Source organism: Athene noctua, chromosome 5 (genome assembly GCF_965140245.1).
Source record: "Athene noctua chromosome 5, bAthNoc1.hap1.1, whole genome shotgun sequence".
Lineage (NCBI taxonomy): Eukaryota > Metazoa > Chordata > Aves > Strigiformes > Strigidae > Athene > Athene noctua.
Genome location: NC_134041.1, coordinates 57,832,377 through 57,853,202, shown reverse-complemented (window position 1 = coordinate 57,853,202; position 20,826 = coordinate 57,832,377). Strand labels below are relative to the sequence as shown.

Here is a 20,826-nt window from a genome sequence, read left to right as displayed (position 1 = left end):
CTGGATACAGAATATATTCTGAGAGAAACATGATTTAGGAATGTCTTGCACCAAAGATTTTAACATCAATACTCCCACTGGACTTTTCTTCCACAAATATATATAATCTCTTCTGAACTCATCTTGTGACTTTAAGTTCTACAACTGCATTCTGCACTATGTGAAAACTACAACTTACTGGTTGTTTCAAACCTACTGCATCAACTTTTCATTGGACATCCTTTAGATCTCACAAGGAATAATCATTCTCTAAGCACCTTCTCCTCCATTACAGTCACAATTTTAGATCACATCCCATCTTCCTTTATCCTCTCACATTCCTCTCCTATCTTCCTTCAGGTCAAAGAGTTTTAGTTTCTGTAAGACAAAGACCTTCACTGTCAACCAGCTAACTCTACTTTAGGCAATCATCATGTTCAAGAAACTCTGATAGATTTCTCAGACTTAATTTTTTTTCTACAAAATCTAAGTTGAATCTTTTCAATTACCTCATATTTAATCTGAGCAATTTTTTACTTCTAAAGAAAAGTCTCAAACTGTATCTTCAAGAAGTTCCCAAAAGATGAATGCCTCAAACTGATGCATAGCAAATTTAGTTGAAAAGTTTCTTACAGAAAAAAAGTGATAGAAATGCTGATTATTGTCTTTCCTTCAGGAATGATTAACTTTGAGTTGTATAATTTAGTAACAGTATTAGCGTATCACCTCTTATAAAGAAGACCAACCGATATTAAAACATGCTTTTTATAAAGTTTAAAAGAAACCTTTGAAAAATGTTTGACAAGATTTAGAAACAAATGTTACAATGTCTATTTTGCATGATGTGATTCTGTTAAAATTAATAATACACATACACACCATAAAACATATTTGTGGAATGATAAAATGAGACAACATGATTTGCTTAACAGAACATCAAAAGTCTTCTAAGACTAAAGAATCTTCACTTCTCGCACATTTGTCACTCCATCAGACATATAATTAGCAGCAAAAATAAAATTATATTCTCCATGTACTTTCTTGAATTATACTGTTCACTTGAATGTGAATGTCCAATAGCAAAAAAAAATCAAAACCTCTCTGTAAATACAATAGCCTTTGCAATAAACACCTCTAATAAAATCTCTCTAGATCCATGAAGTTCACAATGTGAAGTAGCCATTTGCTGACATTCAATAGTATTTGTAAATTTTGTATGTTCATTTTTCATCTTTTGCATTTTCAATCACATTTATTTAGTGTTTTCAGCCGTACAGACAAGCAGTACATAGTTCTTGCTATTATTTAATGAAAATAAGCTTATGCTTCAGTGAGGCTACTGTGTTTTAAAATGAAAGGCTTTTCATTTATTCTGTAATGGGTTACATCTCTAGACTCAGTGAGGCTTCTTTGTGCTACATCCTAGATGGCATATCCAGGCTTTACACTAACTTAAATAGTCAGCAGGGGATTCCAGTGATGCAGGAGATTAGCTGAGCTGAATGCAGTAAAATAGATAATTAATGGCATATTTAATTCCCAGCTCCACCAAAGGGCAATGTTTAAGATGAGGGACTATAATTGATGCTAAATGAACTTAGTGGTCTCTTGACTACCAAATAAAGCTTATGGGAGATACTATAGGTCTCTCTATAGGGAGATACTATGGAGAGATACATTAAAACTATACAACATAAACCATCTCCCTATCTAGACCGTCTGTGACATTGTGGACACGGCAAACTGAACACCAAAATCCCATTAGAAGGGTACTATGACAACTGATACAATAACAGGAATAGAAGGAGTAACTTACCTTCCAAAAAGTGAGAATCTGCTACTTCTGTCTGGTTTTGCATCAACCACATCATCGTAATCTTCATTATCTCCCTCTCGAATAGAGCGATCAACATGCTGATCTCCTGACATCTACAAATAAAAGTTCAAGAATGTAACACTATCATTCTAGAAATAATTCTATAAACCAAACCATTAACCAGATACATGTGGGGTTGTTAGTCGGTTATACTGTATAATACTTCACCAAGAGTGGCTATAGATTTCTGGCCCTGAATTAACATGACATTGCACATACTCATCTGTCTGCATTACTCTGCGGCAGTTACCAGAAGTGACTGTCTAATGCCACTCTGAAAAATGCAGATAAGAACAAAAGTAAAAATCATTTTATGGTGAAAGATCTTACAGCCAATTCCCAGAAAATTTTTCATGGTCTGGAAAGAAGTATGTTGGGATAAAAGCAAGGACAGCTAACATCAAAATATTTGTAACTGCAATCCTATCCCGTACTGAGACACCCAGAGAGCACCTATGTTTTCATTTGCATATACACAGTCAATTGTGCATAAGAGAAAAAAACTTGTATTATCTTCCACGGATGGGATCTTAGGTATTCGTTTCTCTGTTTTGTCTATATCAACACTTAATGCGAATTTTATATTCTTCTAAAGATTAATTAATACATGTGTGCAGTTGTAAAAAAAAACCAAACCAACAGTTGTGAAGTGTTTCTTGGAAATTAAGAGGTATTTTCATTACATGAAGCAGTCTCTTATACAAATTGCTGTATTTCAGCCAATTTTTCTTCTGTTACTCCAGTGCAAGCTTGGAACACCTTCACTCATCTCAAAAGTGACATGGGGTGCCACTAGACAAGAAGACTGAGCTGATCTAATGACTTTTTCCTGATGAAAAAATGGTTGCTCTCTCCTCTTCCATGTACTAAATTGCCCACACAGTAAACTTATTGAGATTTAGCTGGCAGAAAACTACAACAAAAAAATGAGTCAGTTTTCTGATAGCACAATGATCTGCACTAGCTCATTCGTGGGGTGAGAAGATCAGTGGAGAAGGCAGTGTGGGACCACACCTTTGCCTGCGTTGGGATGCACTGAGCCACCTTGTCCAACTATGGCTCCAGGTTCCCATGAGGAAAAGCAGCAGCGATTCCTGCGCCTTCCCCATCTTTCAGCCGATTAAACCTGCTTTTATAATACATTTACTCAGAAGAGTACATGTTCACAGCTAGCTTGAAAACCACCCTCTGGTGACCCTGCAGCTGCTGGGCCCTGTGGCTACATGGCCGCCAGCACCACCCCAGCCAGGGTCTGAGACGCTGACTGAGGTTTCTGAGCTCCCTGAGAGTAACAGCGGTTCCTGAAAGCTGGGTTCTAAATTCAGCTTTGACAAATACATTTTTTAATCATCTTATTTAAAAGTAAGGCTCGAAGAGCACGCAGGCCGCAGGCGGGCAGTGAGGCAGCCCCACACCAAGGAAGGCGCAGCCCCGAGTGGATGAAGCCAACACCGCCAACGCTGCCCGCGGCACACACCGCAAATCCCACTGCCAGTACTTCTGCCCCCTCTCAGGAAATGGCTGTGCAGCCCGAGGGGGCAGGGCAGGAGAAAGGCGCGGGGGAGCGGGAAGGCGGCGGCCGGCTGAGGGGAGGGCGGGAAGGCGGCGGGCCGGGCCTGGGGCGCAGGGGACCGGCGCGGGCTGCCTGAGGGGAGCGGCGCGACGCGAAGGGGCCGGGGGCTGGGAGGGGGCCGGGGCTTGCCTTGGCGCTGGGCTCCGGCGAGGCAGAAGCAAGCGAAAGCGAAAGCGGCGGGGTGGCGGCCGCCGGCCGGCAGCGCGGCGGGGCGGGCTCCGCCGGCCCAGGCCTGTCCGGGCGCGGCCGCGCCTTCCGCCCGCGGCGGCGGGACTGCGGGCCCGTCCCCGGGGCGGTGGGGCCTCGGCCTCGGCCCTCGCCCGCTGCGGCAGCGGTGGGAGGCGAGGGCTCCCCCGGCAGAGGGGCTCGGGCGCTGCCCCCTGGCCTCTCTCGCTTCCCTGATACGGGCGGCTTCATCCCAGCAAAACGGAAATTACCACTTTTTAATAGGTGTGCGCTGTCGTACTCCCACAAAAGAAAAGAAGAGCCCTAAGTTTCACGGAGACAGCAGATTGTGTAGATCTAAGGAAATTTTTCCCCTTCTATAGACTTCAGATGCATTTCCTTATCTTTCCAATTATTCAGTGTGTTGCATCTCTGCTAATTACGATACCCTACTGAGTAGCCGTTGCATCAGGCTCAGCAGTCCAGTACATGGACTGAAGATTGGCACGGTGTTACTAATTACTCCTGGATGCAGGCTCCAATCCTGCAAAATCATACACCTACCCAGCGGTGCGTGGTGTTTAACATTCACTACCTGAAGAGATTTACATCAAAGCGACATTTTTCAGTGTAACTGCCTCATAATTGGCACAAAACACAGGCATGGTAATAAACAGCCTTTTGCTTCACGACAGGTCACTGCTTCGATGTGATGGAGGGGCGGCTGAACGGCACGGTGGCTCTTGCCGTGTGTCTGCATGCTGCTGCTGGGGCCGGTCTTTGCTTCGTGGGATTATGCCTGTAGCTCCTGGTTGGATACGTAGCCAAAGTTTTCTCCTGAAAATCAAACTAACAGAGTCCCATGGTTCCTCTCATGCCATCTGTTAGCTACTTCTTTTCAAGAAGACAGCACCACTTCCAAATCTGTAATGGATCGTTATGGACAAGAGAGACACTGGAAATGTATCGATCTTCAAGTAAATGCATGGAGAGGAGATGAGGGAGACTGTGCTGTCACCATCAATGACTGGCAGTGGTACCTGAACTTCAGAACATCCAAATGTTATTTCATGACAATGTATATGGGGGTTACCTATGAAATCCAGAAGCTATTTGCCAGCTGTGACCTTCTATATCTTGATGAAAATATTTTTCCATTGCCATCTGGTCCCTGAAGCTGAATTAACAGACCTAGGAGTGGCTTTTTTCTAAAAGTGATTGTATTGCTGTTGAAAAAGTGGTATTGTATCTGATAATGCTTGCCAGTTTTCAAGAGTTTACTAATAAAATTGCATATGGGGAATTTCTGACTCAAACTGTTGATGAAACCCCTATTTCTGTTTTCACAATGGTTGCTGGCATTCACAAAGAGAAAGGTTGATTCCTCAGTGTGCTGCAAGCTAAGTACTTTCTTAACTGTGTGCCGGATTAACCAGTTTTAATGGAGTATGAAGTCCTGGATATTTCAGAAAATCTTGCTTGTTTTCAGTAATGACTAAGGGCGAAATTAAAAGGATAGTAGTAGAAGGAAGTGTCTTGCTTCAGGGCATGGAGTGATTGCTACCTGGGGAAGGGTCAGGAAGGAAAAACTTTCTCGTGTATAATATTGCACAGCTGGATGTATGTATTACTGGGCAGGGGGAAGAGCCAGCAATACGATACCTATAGCATCAGCACTCCTTTTATTATCCCCAGAGACTCACCCTACTCCCTAAAAACATAAATAATGAAGCCTTTGACTGGATATTTGCATTGTAGAAAATAAGTGTTTAACTACCACGTAAGCAGCTGCAGGATGACAATGGAGCATGCCTTTGGGAAATTGAAAGGTAGATGGCAGGTACAAACTAGAAGGCTTGAGGCAACTAAATAGTACCTGTCTGGAATAATAACTGTGTGCTGTGTTCTGCACAACATCTGTGAAAACAAGGATGGGGCTTTGCTGAGACCTGGGAGGCAGGTGTGGGAATACTTTCAGCATGCAGGATTTGAGCGACTCACAAGGTGTTCCCTCCTAAATGACAGTTGTTAGAATTTTATATATTTTGCAAGAAAGGATGGATGCTTTTCATATGCTGTGGGGAATATGGGGGCTATGTGGTGTGATTTGGCACACCACAACTTTATGAAATTCGGTGGAATAATGCATCTGTCAGCTTGGGCTATGTGTTTGAGTGGGATTTCTTTGTAATCAGGCAGAGATGATCTGTTGCACATGCCATGTTTTACAAGATTTAAACTTGAGTATTTTTTAGGTTATGATACATGATAAATGGGCTTATTTGGACACTGGAGGTCTCATTGTACGCACATGGGCTATGCTGTGCATGCTTTGCACACATTTCTTCAAGATTTCAGTTTAAATTTTAGCAAAGCCTCACCAGTTCTTTCTTTGCTCTTTAACAGTGATGCTGCCCTGGCCTGTCAGTTCTTTTTTCCATTTCTCTCTACTCCCTCTTTGGCTTTCTCTTGCTCTGTTAGAAACATTTGCAAAATCCCCACACTCTCAAGTTTTCCCAACACTGGCAACAAAGGGAAAGTGCAAGCACAAATCCTTTTAGTCATGAAATGTAAACAGTTATTGGTTGGTTTCCAAAACAGCAAAAATGTAAAAAGCTCCTGTAAAATTTGGAAGGCAGTCCCTTAGAGGTTTTTCTTCAAGTCTAGGGAGATTCTGGTGTTGATAAATCTTTTCCAGCTTTCTCTCGATATTTTTGCAAGCTGGATTTGCTACTATGCTAAATTTGATTAGCATGGAGAGGCTATGTGAGACAAGAGGCCCTGAGCCCAGGTAACTAATTAACCACGTGGTTTAGAGAAGGTTATGGTGAGGCTGGTCTAGTGTTTGAACTTTTACAGGCAGCTTTTAACAGTGGATAACACCCTCACTTTGTGTAGTGAAGCAGCACCTTTTTTTTTTTTTCTTCTTTTTTTTTTTTTTTCTTTCCAGAAGGAAGATAGGGTTGTAGTTTGTGATGTCTGGCTTCCAGCCATTCATGTGGCTGGAGAGGAACAGCCGCTGTTCAGGAGTGACAGAGAAGGTGGTCCTGACTTGAATGCCTGTTAAGAGGTTGCTTTGTGTAACTAATGTGTGCTTTTTAGATTCAGCTTCAGGATGCAGACATGCTCCAAGTTTTTCATGCAGTTAATTGAAAGAGTTTAAGGAGGTTGGAGAGGTAACAATGTTTCTTCCTACTAATTTGCAATTTCAAGGTACTGTCTCCTTGTACTTTGCACGTAACTGCAGTACTTTTAAACCACATTGATTAAGGTTCTACTGTTAAGTAAAGCCTTTTAAGATTTTCACTGATATCAGAAAGCCTTTATGGAACCTTACTAAAGGAGGAAAAAAGCCACAATGAGCTTTTAACTGAAGAGAAAATGTCTTGCTAAGATTCGTCAAGATAACAAACGTGCTGGTTTTGTGATTTAATTCCTTGCATGATCAAAATGCCGTGTGTACTTTGTAATGAGACCATACAATGCTTGTTTTTCAGTAAACTCTCTTTTCTGTTAGCAACTCAGTTTTAATCCAGGGTGGTAAAGAACAGACTATGTAACAGGACAGTTTTGAGGTGCTCAGAAATGGGCAAATCTTCAGTAGACTCCAGCAGAACTGACGCACAATGGATGTGAGCGAAGTAGCGTGGCTGGGAAAGACGGGAGCTGTCTTAAGGCATCGTGGCTTACCGTGCTTCTCTTCCTGAACATGCTGTAACCTGGGAGAAGCAGGAGAACTGGAAAAATGTGTTTCCTGACTTCCAGTCAAGCCAGTAATATGTGTCACTGTGAAAAGAAACAAACAGGCTTTGCATATCTTGAAATGAAGTAACTTTTATCTGTGAAATAAGGGCTTCTAGCTGTCTGTCAGGACTCGTGGAAGGAACACGTGGTCCCATTCTTCTCAGGGACCTCTCTCATGCTCTCTGGGTGCACAGGGCATATGGGCTGCAAACACTGATGCTCCAGGCTATAGTCCTGTGCAGGTCGTTGGTATCCAGGTGACTCCTGGATGAATGATTTGTTCTGTAGTTGCCAAGTCTTTTATGTTTTTGTTTGGTTCGGGGATGTCCTGCTTTCAGCACCTCTCAGAAGTCATTGCAGGAGGGCCTTAAGCAATGTATTGTCTGTACCGGACAGGAGCAGCTCGTGCATCTTTTGTCTTGCCAAAGTGTGAGACAAGGGCTCTAGCATGGGTACAGATAGCATGAAGACAACTAACTAGAAAATATACAATATGGTGACTCTTGGAGTAGATGAACACAGAGAGGCAGTAGCTGGTAGTTTGCCCAGTGCTAAGCAAGGAGGGGACAGCCTGGCCACTGTGACCCTAATATCAGTCACTTGCATAAACAGAAAGGCAATCTGGGACAAGATGAAAATCTGTGTGAGAAGGGAACTGGAAGACTTCCAAACTATTTTGGTTCACAGGTGTGAGCAGGGTAAATATTATTGTGATGTAACTTGGTCAACATAAAATCATTCTTGATCCCAAAAGGAATAACATGAGGTAACTCATCAGTTAGTTCAATACAAGAAATTGTGGTGTGAAAAATTTTTTTAAAAACAAAAATACGTTTTTATATACCGATATTAATTACTTACTTTGAGAGGCCTCAAGTGTTTTCAGGACTTTGTGCCATACCCATTGCTCTTCAGATTAGAGACTCTATTTTCAGCACACCAGTTGCTGACAGTATGTTGTGCCAGTACATTGTCAGCATTCAATAAAAGTAGTAATAATAAGTTAAGCAGAACTGTGCATCTCCATGGAGAGATGAATAGGAGGCTCTTTAAGCATACCCAGAAGGTTTAGACAGAATGATTTTGATTGAATTTTTTGTAGTTCATAGAAAAGGGAAGTGCTTAGCAATATTCCAGCATTGCTGCAGGCACAGGAAGTGGTGCGGATGCATGGATGACTAAGTAGACTTTTACTTGGATTGAGATAACTCTTAGTTATGTCCCAGGGCTGTGGAGCCCTGCAGCTGAAGGTATTATGATTAGGTGAGATGTAAATCTCAAATCCTGACCATTTATAGCTGGTAAAATTTAATAGCTTTTTTTGTTCGGAACAGATTTCACAACCCTAATAACTTGCTTGAATCCTAATATCAAGCATAATAATTCCTTATCGTTATTTGGCTAAGGATTTTTTATATTCTAACCTATGCCAGCCTACTCTTTATGAATGCTGTTAAATAACTGCTTTGTTCAATCTATTCTAAAGTAAACGGTTCATTTCTGATTTTTTTCTGTAGGAGATAGATGTTTCGATTTGTACCCATCTTGTTTAGAACTCTTTGAGATAAGAGGCTCTGCTCATTTCACTGTGTGTCCTCTTACACCTGGAGATGGAATGATAGGTTGATGAAATGGAAAGACATGAGAAATGAGTGTCCTCTGCTCTGCTGCCCATAACATACAAGGTGAAATTAAGCTGTCACCAAGAGAAAAAAAAAAAATGACTTGGCTGGGACAATGGCAGTGTACCTCCTGCAGATCCAACAAAGGGCCAGGAAGCTCCAAACCCATCTCTGGCCTGTGTCTCTGGTGGTACCATCTTCTAATATGAGTTTGTTCCTAAACACAGAGTAGTCCTCCATGAGGTCACTTGCTGTGTGTCAGGGTGAGGAGAGGCTATGATAAATTGCGGCTGCTGCTGTATTTACTTTTCTGTTCATCCTGAGCTTATGACAACTGGCTTTACAGCAAAACCGAAATACTAAATGATCAGACTCTAGCATTCACATGGACATGATTCGTTTCTGTGAGTTCATTCTTCTATTTAGAGAAAGATATTGCTACCCTCCCTTACGCACTGACACAGTTGCCAAAATAACCGCTCTTACTAACTGGCAGCTTTAAAAGCCAGCCTGCAGCTGACTTTGAAACAGAAGGTCAGCAAAGGGAGCAACAGACTTCAATTCAGAGCTTTAATGGGAGCCATTGACCACAGCAAAAGGCCCTGACTGGAGTGTCTAGAGTGTGCTTTGCACAGGCCAAAAGTCACTTTCATAGTCTTTGAACCTTTTGTATAAACTTATATATTTTTCACTCGGTGGATTTCAAGATGAATGTGCAGCCGTGTGCTAGATGTGGCTATGGGGTTTACCCTGCTGAGAAGATTAACTGTATAGATCAGGTCAGTTCTCTTTCTTTATTATTTTGGACTATAATAAATGTACAGATTGGCACTTTTAACACAGTGCAAATCTCTCCGTTCCAAAAATTCTTTACTCATAACTGGATTCAGAACTGAAATGAGTTAATAAAAGGCATATATTTGAAGAAGAATTCTTGAAATTCATGAAATGAATGTTAAGGATCAATACTGAGATTTAAAACTCAACAGTATAATAATGAAATACAAATGTCTGTTTGGTTTCTGTTTTGTGGTATTTCCAGACATGGCATAAAGCCTGTTTTCACTGTGAAGTATGCAAGATGATGTTAACAGTAAACAACTTTGTTAGTCATGAGAAAAAGCCTTACTGTCAAGCGTAAGTGTGTTTCCTTTTCTTTTTTTTGTTTTGTTTTTTTTTTTTTTTTTAAAAAAACAACAAAGATTTAAAATGCCAAGTCATTTTAATGTAATAGAAGATCACCATTTGGACTCAGCCTGGTCCCATGTGTGATGTGAAATTATGCATTGTTAGTGCCTTCATGCATATCTTTGGATTTACATGCATCACAAATGATGAGAAACTTGTTACTGTATATAAAGCTTCCTCATTTGTCCAGTGTGTTAAAAGATAACAAATTAAGTTCCATTTCCGTTTTGTGGGAAGAAAATAGACACAACCGTAAAATTCAGTGCTTTCCAAATCAGTGGTTAAGAGTTAACAAGGTTGAGCTAATCATCAGGAAAATGTATAAAATGCAGATTTTGGAGTTGGTTTGTTCTAGGAAGTTTTTATTTTATAATGATCAATTCCTGTCAAATTTGTCAGCAGAAAAAGGAGAGATGACAGTTGTTTTTTATTCTATTATTCTCTTTTGTTATTAGAAACACGCATTGATATGATGATCATTAAAATTAATTTTGCTCTAGGCACCTACTCCATACAATAATAGCTTGAATGTAATCTGAGATCTCTGTGTGAGGGGGTGGAAAAGTTATGTATAGAGGGGGGGAGGCTGGTATTGTGTTTTTGAGTGCTCAAAGAGACCCTTTCTTGTGGGCTGTCTGGAACATTCCTAATATCCTTTTACATTTTACTTTTTTAGACATAATCCAAAAAACAATGCGTTCACAAGTGTATTCGAGACACCAATAAATATGAATGCAAAAAAACTGTCGGAAGTGGTAAGCGAGGTAAGAAGCTTGAGGGCCAAAGGTATTTAGATTTGTTTTACGTTTTGAGATCATATTTGTGTCTTGTCTTAGAAATACAAATATGTATTCTTTACTTACCCTCCTGTGTTCTATTAGAACAGTGAGATCTCAGCCTGGGTTTGAATCATAATTTTTAAAATGCTTTCACTCATGAGAAAGAAAGGTTAGATCTGAATTTGCTTCTACTTTCAGAAAGAAAAATGGATAGCAGTTTCTCACCTGCCATATTTGATAATCTACATGGAAGCATTGTTCACATAAACTGCCCAGAGCTATGTAAATTTAGTAACTAAGTCAGGGGGGTTTACACAGCCATTGGAAACAAGAATGACCTGCTTGCTTTATGATCTCTTCTGAAACTGATTCTAAAGGGCACAAAACAAATTCTGTCTCAGTGGGATGTAGGCAAAGGTTCTCATAAATACTTTGTCAAATATTTCTGGCAAACCTGAGGTGAGAAAACACAAAGTCCAGGGGGTTTTGTGTGGTTTTACTGAAAATGTTTCACTAACGCCTTCAGAATGGACTAGCTTTCCATGCCCTTTTCGCCGGATCTATCCTCTGAAAGGCTGCTGTGCCCCAGCAAACCTCTAGGGGTGCTCAAAGTCTTCTTTCTTTTCAAATGACATTCTTTTCTGTCTTGCATTGTTTTCCTCCCAGATACATTTGTTTCAAACTTGCATTTCTAAGAATTTCATGAAATGAGAAATACAGAAAGAACCAATAATTGATAGCTATTTCACTTCTACGTGTAATAGTATTTTCTTGAATGTCTTGTCTTTTTATACTGTTCATTGCATGAATATATTTATCAGGCACACTAATGTGTTTTGATGTGATTGGCCATCATTAAAATAAAAGAAGTTGTATTTCTTAGTTTATAGCATGCTAAATTCATTTTGATGTTTTGTATTAGCTGTACAAAGTTGATGTACATTAATAGCCTTTATCAGACATTGTATCCTATATCATTCTTGTACAGTATTCTTATACATCAGCTTTTGCAATATCATGGGCAGTAACTATTTCAGCAGTGATTATCACACTTACTTTAAACTGTGTGTGACAGACCTGGTCAGGAATGAGTTTGGGATTACTGCACGTTCTATTTCTGGTTTTAGGCAGCTATATGAGACTCTGATACTTCCAGTGCATGTGAATATACACACCAGACAAATTATAGCTCAAAGATCACTTTCCCTTGTTTTTTACACCTAAAGCACCTTCTGCCCTTTTCAATCACGTAGTGAGGTTCTGCTCCAGAGAGAAAATTGCTAAGGGTAGTAAAGAAGCTGATTCTGCATTACTTACTTAAAGGGAGTATTTCTGTGGAAATTTTGAGTGAAGGAAAAGTTTTTTATTGCTAAATGTATAAAATAATGCTAACTTGGGAAAAGGGTTCATTTGCTACCGTAGGTTGTTGGGGTTTTTTTAGGTAAGATTATTTCTTATGCAGAAAATGTAACATATTTCTTCAGTCCTAACCCGATGTTCTCACATAAGTCTTATGCTGACACCAACTTGAATGCAGAGATGAAAATTTAGCTCACTCCCTCTGCACAGAATTTCTATTTGAGCAGACAAATCATTCATATCTCTGTACCTCTGAACTTAATTTCTAAAATGGGAATAATGGTACACATGCTCCGTGATTTTTTTTGTTCCATCCATTTAGATTTTTCACTCTTCAGGACAGGGACTGTTATTTTTTGCATCTGTAGAGTGAGATGTATAACAGAGCGATGATTTCAATTGGATTTCTCTATGCTATCATGATAAAATTAACAGTAGGAGAATAATGACCCAGGACTAAATGTAGTAGTCATTTACATTTACACAGTCGTGATATGTCGTGGACACTATGTAGGGAAATAGGAGAGTAGAATATTACCCACCAGGTAATAGTTCTTTCATCTAATGCTGCATTGATATGTTTTGTTTAAAATTTCTTAGGGATTTCAATGCTCATAGATTATTCTCCCCCAAAGTGTTACCGAAAGACCAAATTATTCTTTCAGATTTTCAGGGCGGATTTCAGGTGTAATATGCTGCTCCTTATACAGATGTGCAGCTCCAATAATAGCAGAAATTTTAGGTAGAAGCTGCGTGTGGATTAGAGAGCAGAGTTTTGACCTTAGGGCGAAATGCAATCTTCTATTCCATGAAAACTCCTTTACCAAGAATGGGTAGCATGGAGGAAGTACTTATGTAGTCTTTGCATGGCATAGAGCTACAGGCTGTGTGGCCTTTATGTACATAAGCAGGGTGTAAATGGTCATCTAAAGAGGGAGAAGGAAGAAAAGCTGGAGAGTTTTGCAAGCTCTCAAAAGGTGGTTGGTATTTTCTTGTGGGCTGTGGAGATTTGGTGGATCAGGTGTGCTTGTCATAGTCCCTTGGTTTCTGCATTCATATCATATATAAATGTGTCTTCAGGGTGAAATTATTAGTTGGCACTGAAAACTAGGCTGATCTGTAGTAGTTGGAGATCTAATACACAGACACAGGTAAACATTATGAGTAGAATAAATCATCTTAAACTGAGTTGTGTTGATGCTGCCATCCAGAAAATTAGTTCTGTTCAGCTACTTTGTTCTGTGTGCAGTCCCATTGTTCCTCTGCTTCTCTTGTATTGGTGATTTTTGCAGTGAGGCAAAGCTAACACAGTAAAAGCCTCCTTACTAATTCCCTGATCTAATTTGCCCCATAGCAGCCTGTCTGATGGTGTCAGTGTGTGACAGACAAGAAGGGTTGCCTAGTAGGGCCAGAAGTGTTTTTGGAAGTAGCCCTCCTTTAGACTGGTTTAAGGTGGAGCCCAAACTAGCAGGCACTGAAGTGGATTTGTTATAGTGGGAATTGCACTGCTTTTGTTGTTCTCCTTTTGTTGCTGCAGCTCCTGCAGACTCCATATCACTATGGACTAAGAGACTGTTCACCTTGTTTGTCTCCCTTCTTGTTCTTATCCTAAGAGGGGGATGTGTTAGCCTGTACTAGCAAACTACTAATAGCAAGTTTTTTTGTTTTTTTTTTTTTTAGATAAAATATCGAGAAGAGGGTGAACAATTCAAATCAGTCTTTCAATGGGATGTAAGATCCAGAGAAACTGAAGCTGCCTATAAAGCCCAACAACTGGCCACCCAGGTAAGAAATGTCCCTCAAGTCACCAAGCCACTAGCCTGCAGGATATCAAGGATGAGCCTTGGCTGTCCTGATCACTAGGGTTTTACTCACGGCATTTCTATGCTAAAAAAGCCATTGCTTCTCATTTGGCTAAACTTTGCAAGGCAGCATAGCTCAATTATAGCTTAGGGTGTAAGAATCAGAAGATGAGGAAGGGTGTATCTATACACTTAGCTGTTTGGACTGTTGCATGTACAGCTATACTCAATGTGTCTGCTTTCTACTGGCACTGAACGTTCACAAGTGATCTGATTCCCAGGGAGAGTTATTTCAATCTCACTCCAGAATCCTAGATACTGACATTTTGATGTCAGTTCTTGTTATACAAGTTCTGCCCTGGCATTCTGAAGGTATGTGGAATGTAGGCCTTGTGCCGAACATCTGCAGAGGGTAAATTTCACTTTCACAGCATTGTGTGTGCTTCTTTTTTTTTCCTGTCAGATCAGCTGTTCGTGTATTAAAACAAGGGTGAAGATTGGTAGTTATTTTATTTTTGTTTTGTAGAATGCTTACTATGCTGCCTATGAGGAAGGAAAATCATGGTACTCAGGAACCATCCCAGATCCTGAGATGGTCAAGATAACCCAGGCACAGAAGACTCTTAATGATGTAAGTGGGCTGATGTTTTGAATAGCTTTATTTTCATGGTTCATCATATTCTGAAGACTTAACTGTGTGTAAAAGCCAACCTTTGGTAAGATGTTACAAAAGCAGAGACTGACATGTTTACTTCTGTCAATAACAATATTTAACCAAGTGGTTAGAGTCACATAACAGTGCTATTGCCCATCCTGGAAATCATACATTTGTATATTTATGTAATTGAGAAGCACTTGAACTACTGGCCAATGGTATCTGAGGTGACCTGATCTATCAGGCAGTACTATTTCTGTCAGTAGAGCAGAACTCATGATGGAAAACATGTCTTAATTTCTATAGAGTCGACATTTCATTGACTATATTTCCATGCCTGATGAAAATCACTTCTGAATTATGACTGATTGTCTATGCCCATACAATGGGTTAGTGACTCAGTCAACATAGCCAATTAACAGTGGATAATTGATATGAATGGGGAATGTTTTCTGTTGTTTGTAGGAAATATTTCTACCTAACAAACTTATAAGGTATAAGTTCTTTAGTTTTAAATAAAGTGATACATACCTTTAGGAAGCAAGCATTAAAAGAGGAATAGCATTAAACTATAGTGGGTTCTTCTGTTATAACAAACAAAAAAATATTAATTTTCTAGTTTCAATATACAGAAGAATATGAGCCACGGAGAGGCAAAGGCAGCTTTCCTGCTATGATCACTCCAGGTTATCAGGTTGCTAAGAGAGCCACACAACTAAGCAGCAATGTAAGTCACTGTTTTTTTAATTGTATGTTAGACTTCTGAATTTGGAGAATCCTGGGTTTAGGCCAGTCACTTTAGACAGTAGGTTCTATGGGGAATATTTGTTGTATTGTTAATTCTACAAAGTGAGAAAACTTTAACATGATGCAGAAACAGGGTTAACAAACCACTTGGCTTGAGAGACAATCATATAGGATAAATGACAATATAGATATTTCCTGCTAGATGTAGCAACATTTGCTGTAATTTATCACAACCTGAAAAAGACTATGAATCACTCTAAGATGTTTATTGAATTTATTACCTTTATTTTCACTTTATGGCTTTATTATTCTATTTATTTACATATGACATTTTTTGCTTTCTTTATTATTTGAAGTTTAATACCTGTAATATTGAATTTAATTCATGTAAAAGCTACTTTAAAGATATGCACAGAAAATTGCTTATTTATAAAAATAAAAATTCAACTGAGAAAGATCAAGTAAAAATAAATCTTGTAGAAATAATTTTAAAATATTTCACTGTTTTCTGCAAACTGCCAGCATTGATATTGTAGTATAATCTTAGCTGGGCCATTAATGACTATTCTCATGATATTTTAATCAAAAGTATGTCTCACATAAATCTAGTATCATTTGAGAATTTGATTATCTGGGTCCATTTCTGTTTCCTTCTGACATTCACTTTGTGAATTGTGCCTTAAATATACTGATAGCTTGACTTCACAATGGGGGAACATCATGATTTCTGTTGCTCATTAAAGCCTTGTGATACGAAATGCATATTTGCTGTTTATTGTTTGTAATATGTTTGTAATATGTATTTTATGTTTTCTCCCTCAGGTAGAATATAAGCGGGGTCATGAAGAGAGAATTTCGAAGTTCACCTCTGTTGTAGACACTCCAGATATAATTCATGCAAAGGTTGGAGGGCAGCTTTCAAGTGATGTACGTGAAATGAAATAGGTTGACCTGCAAGTGGCTCTTAGGAGATTTATAAATCACTTAAGAATGTGAACATAAAGAAAAGTTAAATAATTAATATTTTAAAGGCAGACTCATTTTACCGTTAAGTATTTAATACTTCCAGTTGTAAAGACCATATTCAGTTCTAGGCCATTTTAGAGACTGGCTGTCAGAACTGAAGGCAGAGAACTAGTCTGTTCTATACCCAACAACTAGGTGCCACACAAAGTAAACTCAAATGTAAATAGAGCAGGCATCTTGCAGACAACTTTAGCATATTCTTTAAAAAACTGTGATCTATCCTATACCTTGAATGAGACACAGAGGTCCTCAGAAGATATGTGATCATGTAGTTAAAGACTACATTGTAAAGATTTAGACTTCATGGTTCGTCTTCCTTTTGGGAGATGACAACCATCGAATGTCTGACTTTGCAACTTTAAGAACTGATTATGCATGCAATCAAGATATATTTGATCTAATTGGTCCTGAACTGTCTTGGATTTTTACAGTTGAAATACACAGAAGATTTTGAAGAACGGAAAGGGAAAGGCAGCTTTCCTGCTATGATCACTCCAGCTTATGAAATAGCCAAGAGAGCTAATGAATTAGCTAGTGATGTAAGTGTCCAAAGCAAAGTCTCTTTTTGGAAAGAAAATAAGTTGTCACACAGTTTTTGGATTAAAATGTTTACTGGCAGATATTCCATGAGCATTGTGGAGGTATGCTAGCAGTGCACTTCATATGCAGATTTTCAAGTGATTGTTTTTTGCAGGGACAAAGTTGAGTTTTGTACACAAAGATAAAATTAGGCATTTTATTTCTGAATCAACTCTGGATTTTTGTGGGAAAAATTTACCCAGCTCCTGTTGCATACAACTGAGAAGGGAGACAATAAAGAGTCGGATGGAGGTCTTTGATTTCATTCTGTCCAACTTGGTATGTGTTAGAGGGGCTGAAGTGTGGCTCTAATTTATACAGCCACAGTATTTCTGGGTGACCTTGTATCAGGGGAGGGCTGTGTTTGCAGAGCTCTGCTTTGCCACGACTTCCCATGCTGTAAGGGGATCCTTACAGTTCATTCTCCTATTCCTTCTTTTGTGCTGTTGCAGGATGAAGCCTTTATGAATGCAAGAAACTAGCTTCTTGGATAGCAATTGTATACATAAAGTATACACACACACACAAACACATGCATACATTTAACATAGGTGTGGATTTATAAAATGTAGCTTTGTATTCCACTCATTTTTCTCTCCTACTGTTGTGGGCTCTTTTTAAACTCCTTAGTGTACTGATGTTGGCTTTCTTTTTCTCTAAACATAACAAAACCATAACACCCCTCTATTCTGTAAAAAACATTGTAAAAGGACATCAGTATTACTTCAAAATGTACAGATAATTGTGTTTTGTCATTGGATACTGAAAAGAAAGATATTTTTGTTGCAAATAACATATTGTACTAACTCAATGGAAGTGAATTTAAAACATTATTAAGAGTCATTGATGAAAATAAGAAGAGATCTGTAATTTTGAAAGCAAAAGCAACTGCCTCGAAAACATTTAAATGGTTTTGTTTGCCTTTGATCTGTGGAAAACCCTTTATTTTTGTCAGCAAACACACATGTGATTAAAGGGCAGCATCAGGTTACAGGCATTATTTTGACTTCAGCAAAGGTAGTGTAAATCTGGGTCTAAACTTGAAGGTTGATTGCCTAAAATTCCCTTGATTATTGGGTAGATCAGCATCTTTCATAAACAAGCCCATTTATTAGTAGTGTTCAGATGACCCTGTTGTAAAAGAAGTGCGCTGTGGTAACCATGAATTTACGTTACAATCAGTTCTGTTTTTTTAACCTGCTGGAACATCAGGGATCAGCCACTGACAAGCAGGTGGTACTGAACACACTGAACCTAATGGTCTGAGTTGAAATGGCAAGTCCCATGTTCCTAGTGCATTATTTAAAAGTACACCACTATTTTTGGCTTTATATCTTCAAGTGGTATATTTGACTTCTGTAGATTGGTGGCAACAGGAATTCTGACAATCCTTTATTGTCAACATGTGCATGTCATTGATTATTATTTATTATGCAACAACTATATACCAGACCACATTAATCTGAATGATTCTTTTACTTTTTTCTGTTAGGTAAAATATCATCAAAGATATGAAAATGAGATCAAGGGAAAAGCCAGCTATACAGCTGGAACAGATGTTACTTTTGCAAGAGAAAATGTAGATCAGTACTTCCAGGTATGCAACATTTGAGAGATACCCATGCTGATGTGGATCATTACTGTGGCTGATTACTTAAGACTTTAGAAAGCTGCAATGAGGCATATTTTCACTTTGCTTTCCTGTCTGGGAAAGCAGGGTCTCAAAGGAAAAGGTGGTGTGCAATAGCACCATGCTCTGATTGTGTAATATATTTGACCTTGGAACTTACAAGATGTGACTACAAGGTGCATGCAGTGTCACTGCATGATCATTCTGAAAGGTAAGACTTACCTTGGCAAATTTTTTCTGTGTACAGGCATGCACTATACATTTCTATTGGGGTGTTGTTACATATCACACTGAAATGTGTTTACTTGTGGAAACCTTCCCATTCCATGAGAAAGAAAATGTAAATTCAGTTAGGAGAGAAAGTGAAAGGGCCGTGAAATGGTAGAAAATTAGTAAATAGTTAAGCATCTTTTCTCTGCCAGTATTTTGGGGAATCTTAAAAGCTTTACATCTCTAAATATGTGCAAGTGGCACTGAAGATCATACACAATCTCTTAGATTTCAGCTCTTCTACAAGAGTGGTATTGTGAGCTTGAGAAGTTGTAGTTCTGCATTTGTGGAACCAAATAGGTTTTAGTTCTGTTTCAGTCTTTGGCTTTACTTTTACTTTTATTTAATTTTTAAGGGAATACAATTATTTTTGTTGTCTCCCAAAATGCATCCAAAGTTCTATTCCAGTTAAGTTAGGGAAATAGTACAACTAAATAGAACTGAATACAGCTAAAGGGAATTTGAAAAGAATTGAATAGTGGTTCTGTAGAAACAAAACTGTATGGTTAGTCTTTGGTTTTTCATCCTAGCTCCTCATGAGACCCATATACTTTGGAGAAATTAAGGAACAGGGAATACATTGTCCTAAGACATTTGGAAGTTTTACATCACTTCTGTCCAAACCCACATCTTGTAATGTATGGAAAGCAAATCATCCTTGAAGAATATGAGTTTAGAAAGTGTAGCATTGAAGCCTTCAATTAATTTCTGTCTTTTGAACTACTACAAGTTTTAGTAAGAATAAACAAATAAAATTAATTTGAAAAAGTGCTAATTGCATTTTCAAGCATTGGAATGCTTTAGATATTTTAGAACTAATTTAAATTTTCTTTTCTTTGAAAGTATCTTTGAAACTTCAGTCATAGACTTCAAATTTAATTTGAGTTTTAATCTTCATAGATTGGATTCTGATATTTTTATTCAAATGAAATAGAGCCACTGAAATTAATGGATCTTTCTGAATGAAGCATGACTTAACATGGGTAAAGAGATTAGATTTCTAACTGTCAAGATCATGGAGGGTACATCATACATATATATATAAAAATTGAGACAATTTAAGGAATCTTACTGTAAAATTCCTGCGTGCTGAACACCTGTTTTGTTCATGCTTAAAAATCTTAGAAGTGGCTAAAATTAATTATCTGGAACTTTGAAAATACTGTTCTGCAATATAAGCAATATTAAAAATTATGTTAAAATGTATTTGAGAAAGAAGAAAAAGAAAATGACAAGTTCATCTGAAGAATTCAGACTTATGAATGGCATTTTAAAAAGTCAGCTGATTAGTCAGGGATATTTTTTATTTTCTGTGCCTGTTTATAGAATAATTTAGATGCAATAACTGATTACATTATATTGTTCACAAACTTATGACATGAGTGATATGATCTATATCATCATGTTGACATTGATGGTGCACAAAATGACTGACAAGGGATTGTTTTGCATTGAGAAGACACAAAAGAGATACCCCAAATATTTATAGTCCTTTCTATCTGTGCTCTCCATGACATTCTTGACATGCCACACATTATTTCTTCACTTAAACTGGCTCTTTACTAGAAAGGATTTGGAAAATATTATGGAGAAGACACATTACACTGCATCTTACTTGTTTGTATACTTACCATATCCTCCCAGATCTTGCCATAGAAAGCTTTGGGATGGTCATTGTGTAATACCATTTTAAGAAAGTGTCAGTATTTTGTCAAAAGGCTTTTCAAATTGTCAAACATTTACACATTAATTTATCTATAGATAGATATAAGAGTATTAATTCTGCAACAATTTTTTTTTTAAATCAAGCAAATGGAATCTTGTGATTTGTG

At 38.4% G+C, this 20,826-nt stretch overlaps 2 protein-coding genes across 7 annotated transcripts in view; one reads left to right on the top strand and one right to left on the bottom strand.

The window, feature by feature from the left end:
- The window catches only part of LOC141961144 (caspase-7), a 48,693-nt gene extending 45,030 nt beyond the window's left edge, over nt 1-3,663 (bottom strand). For all 3 annotated transcript variants that reach the window (XR_012633735.1, XR_012633734.1, XM_074907781.1), the window contains exons 1-2: nt 3,558-3,663; nt 1,796-1,908 (exon numbers count right to left, since the gene is read on the bottom strand). Coding sequence is in view for 1 of the 3 variants with exons in the window: in XM_074907781.1 (XP_074763882.1) it covers nt 1,796-1,908 (113 nt within the window). In the remaining 2 variants the exon portion in view is untranslated. The remainder of the gene's footprint in view (nt 1-1,795; nt 1,909-3,557) is intronic.
- A 5,839-nt stretch (nt 3,664-9,502) lies between these two features.
- The window catches only part of NRAP (nebulin related anchoring protein), a 53,710-nt gene continuing 42,386 nt past the window's right edge, over nt 9,503-20,826 (top strand). For 2 of the 4 annotated variants that reach the window (XM_074907774.1, XM_074907775.1), the window contains exons 1-9: nt 9,503-9,738; nt 10,002-10,096; nt 10,824-10,911; nt 13,966-14,070; nt 14,614-14,718; nt 15,362-15,469; nt 16,312-16,416; nt 16,947-17,054; nt 18,587-18,691. In XM_074907774.1, the coding sequence (XP_074763875.1) occupies nt 9,667-9,738; nt 10,002-10,096; nt 10,824-10,911; nt 13,966-14,070; nt 14,614-14,718; nt 15,362-15,469; nt 16,312-16,416; nt 16,947-17,054; nt 18,587-18,691 (891 nt within the window). In that variant the 5' untranslated portion in view covers nt 9,503-9,666. The remainder of the gene's footprint in view (nt 9,739-10,001; nt 10,097-10,823; nt 10,912-13,965; nt 14,071-14,613; nt 14,719-15,361; nt 15,470-16,311; nt 16,417-16,946; nt 17,055-18,586; nt 18,692-20,826) is intronic. The other 2 variants (XM_074907776.1, XM_074907777.1) reach the window with 2 other exon arrangements.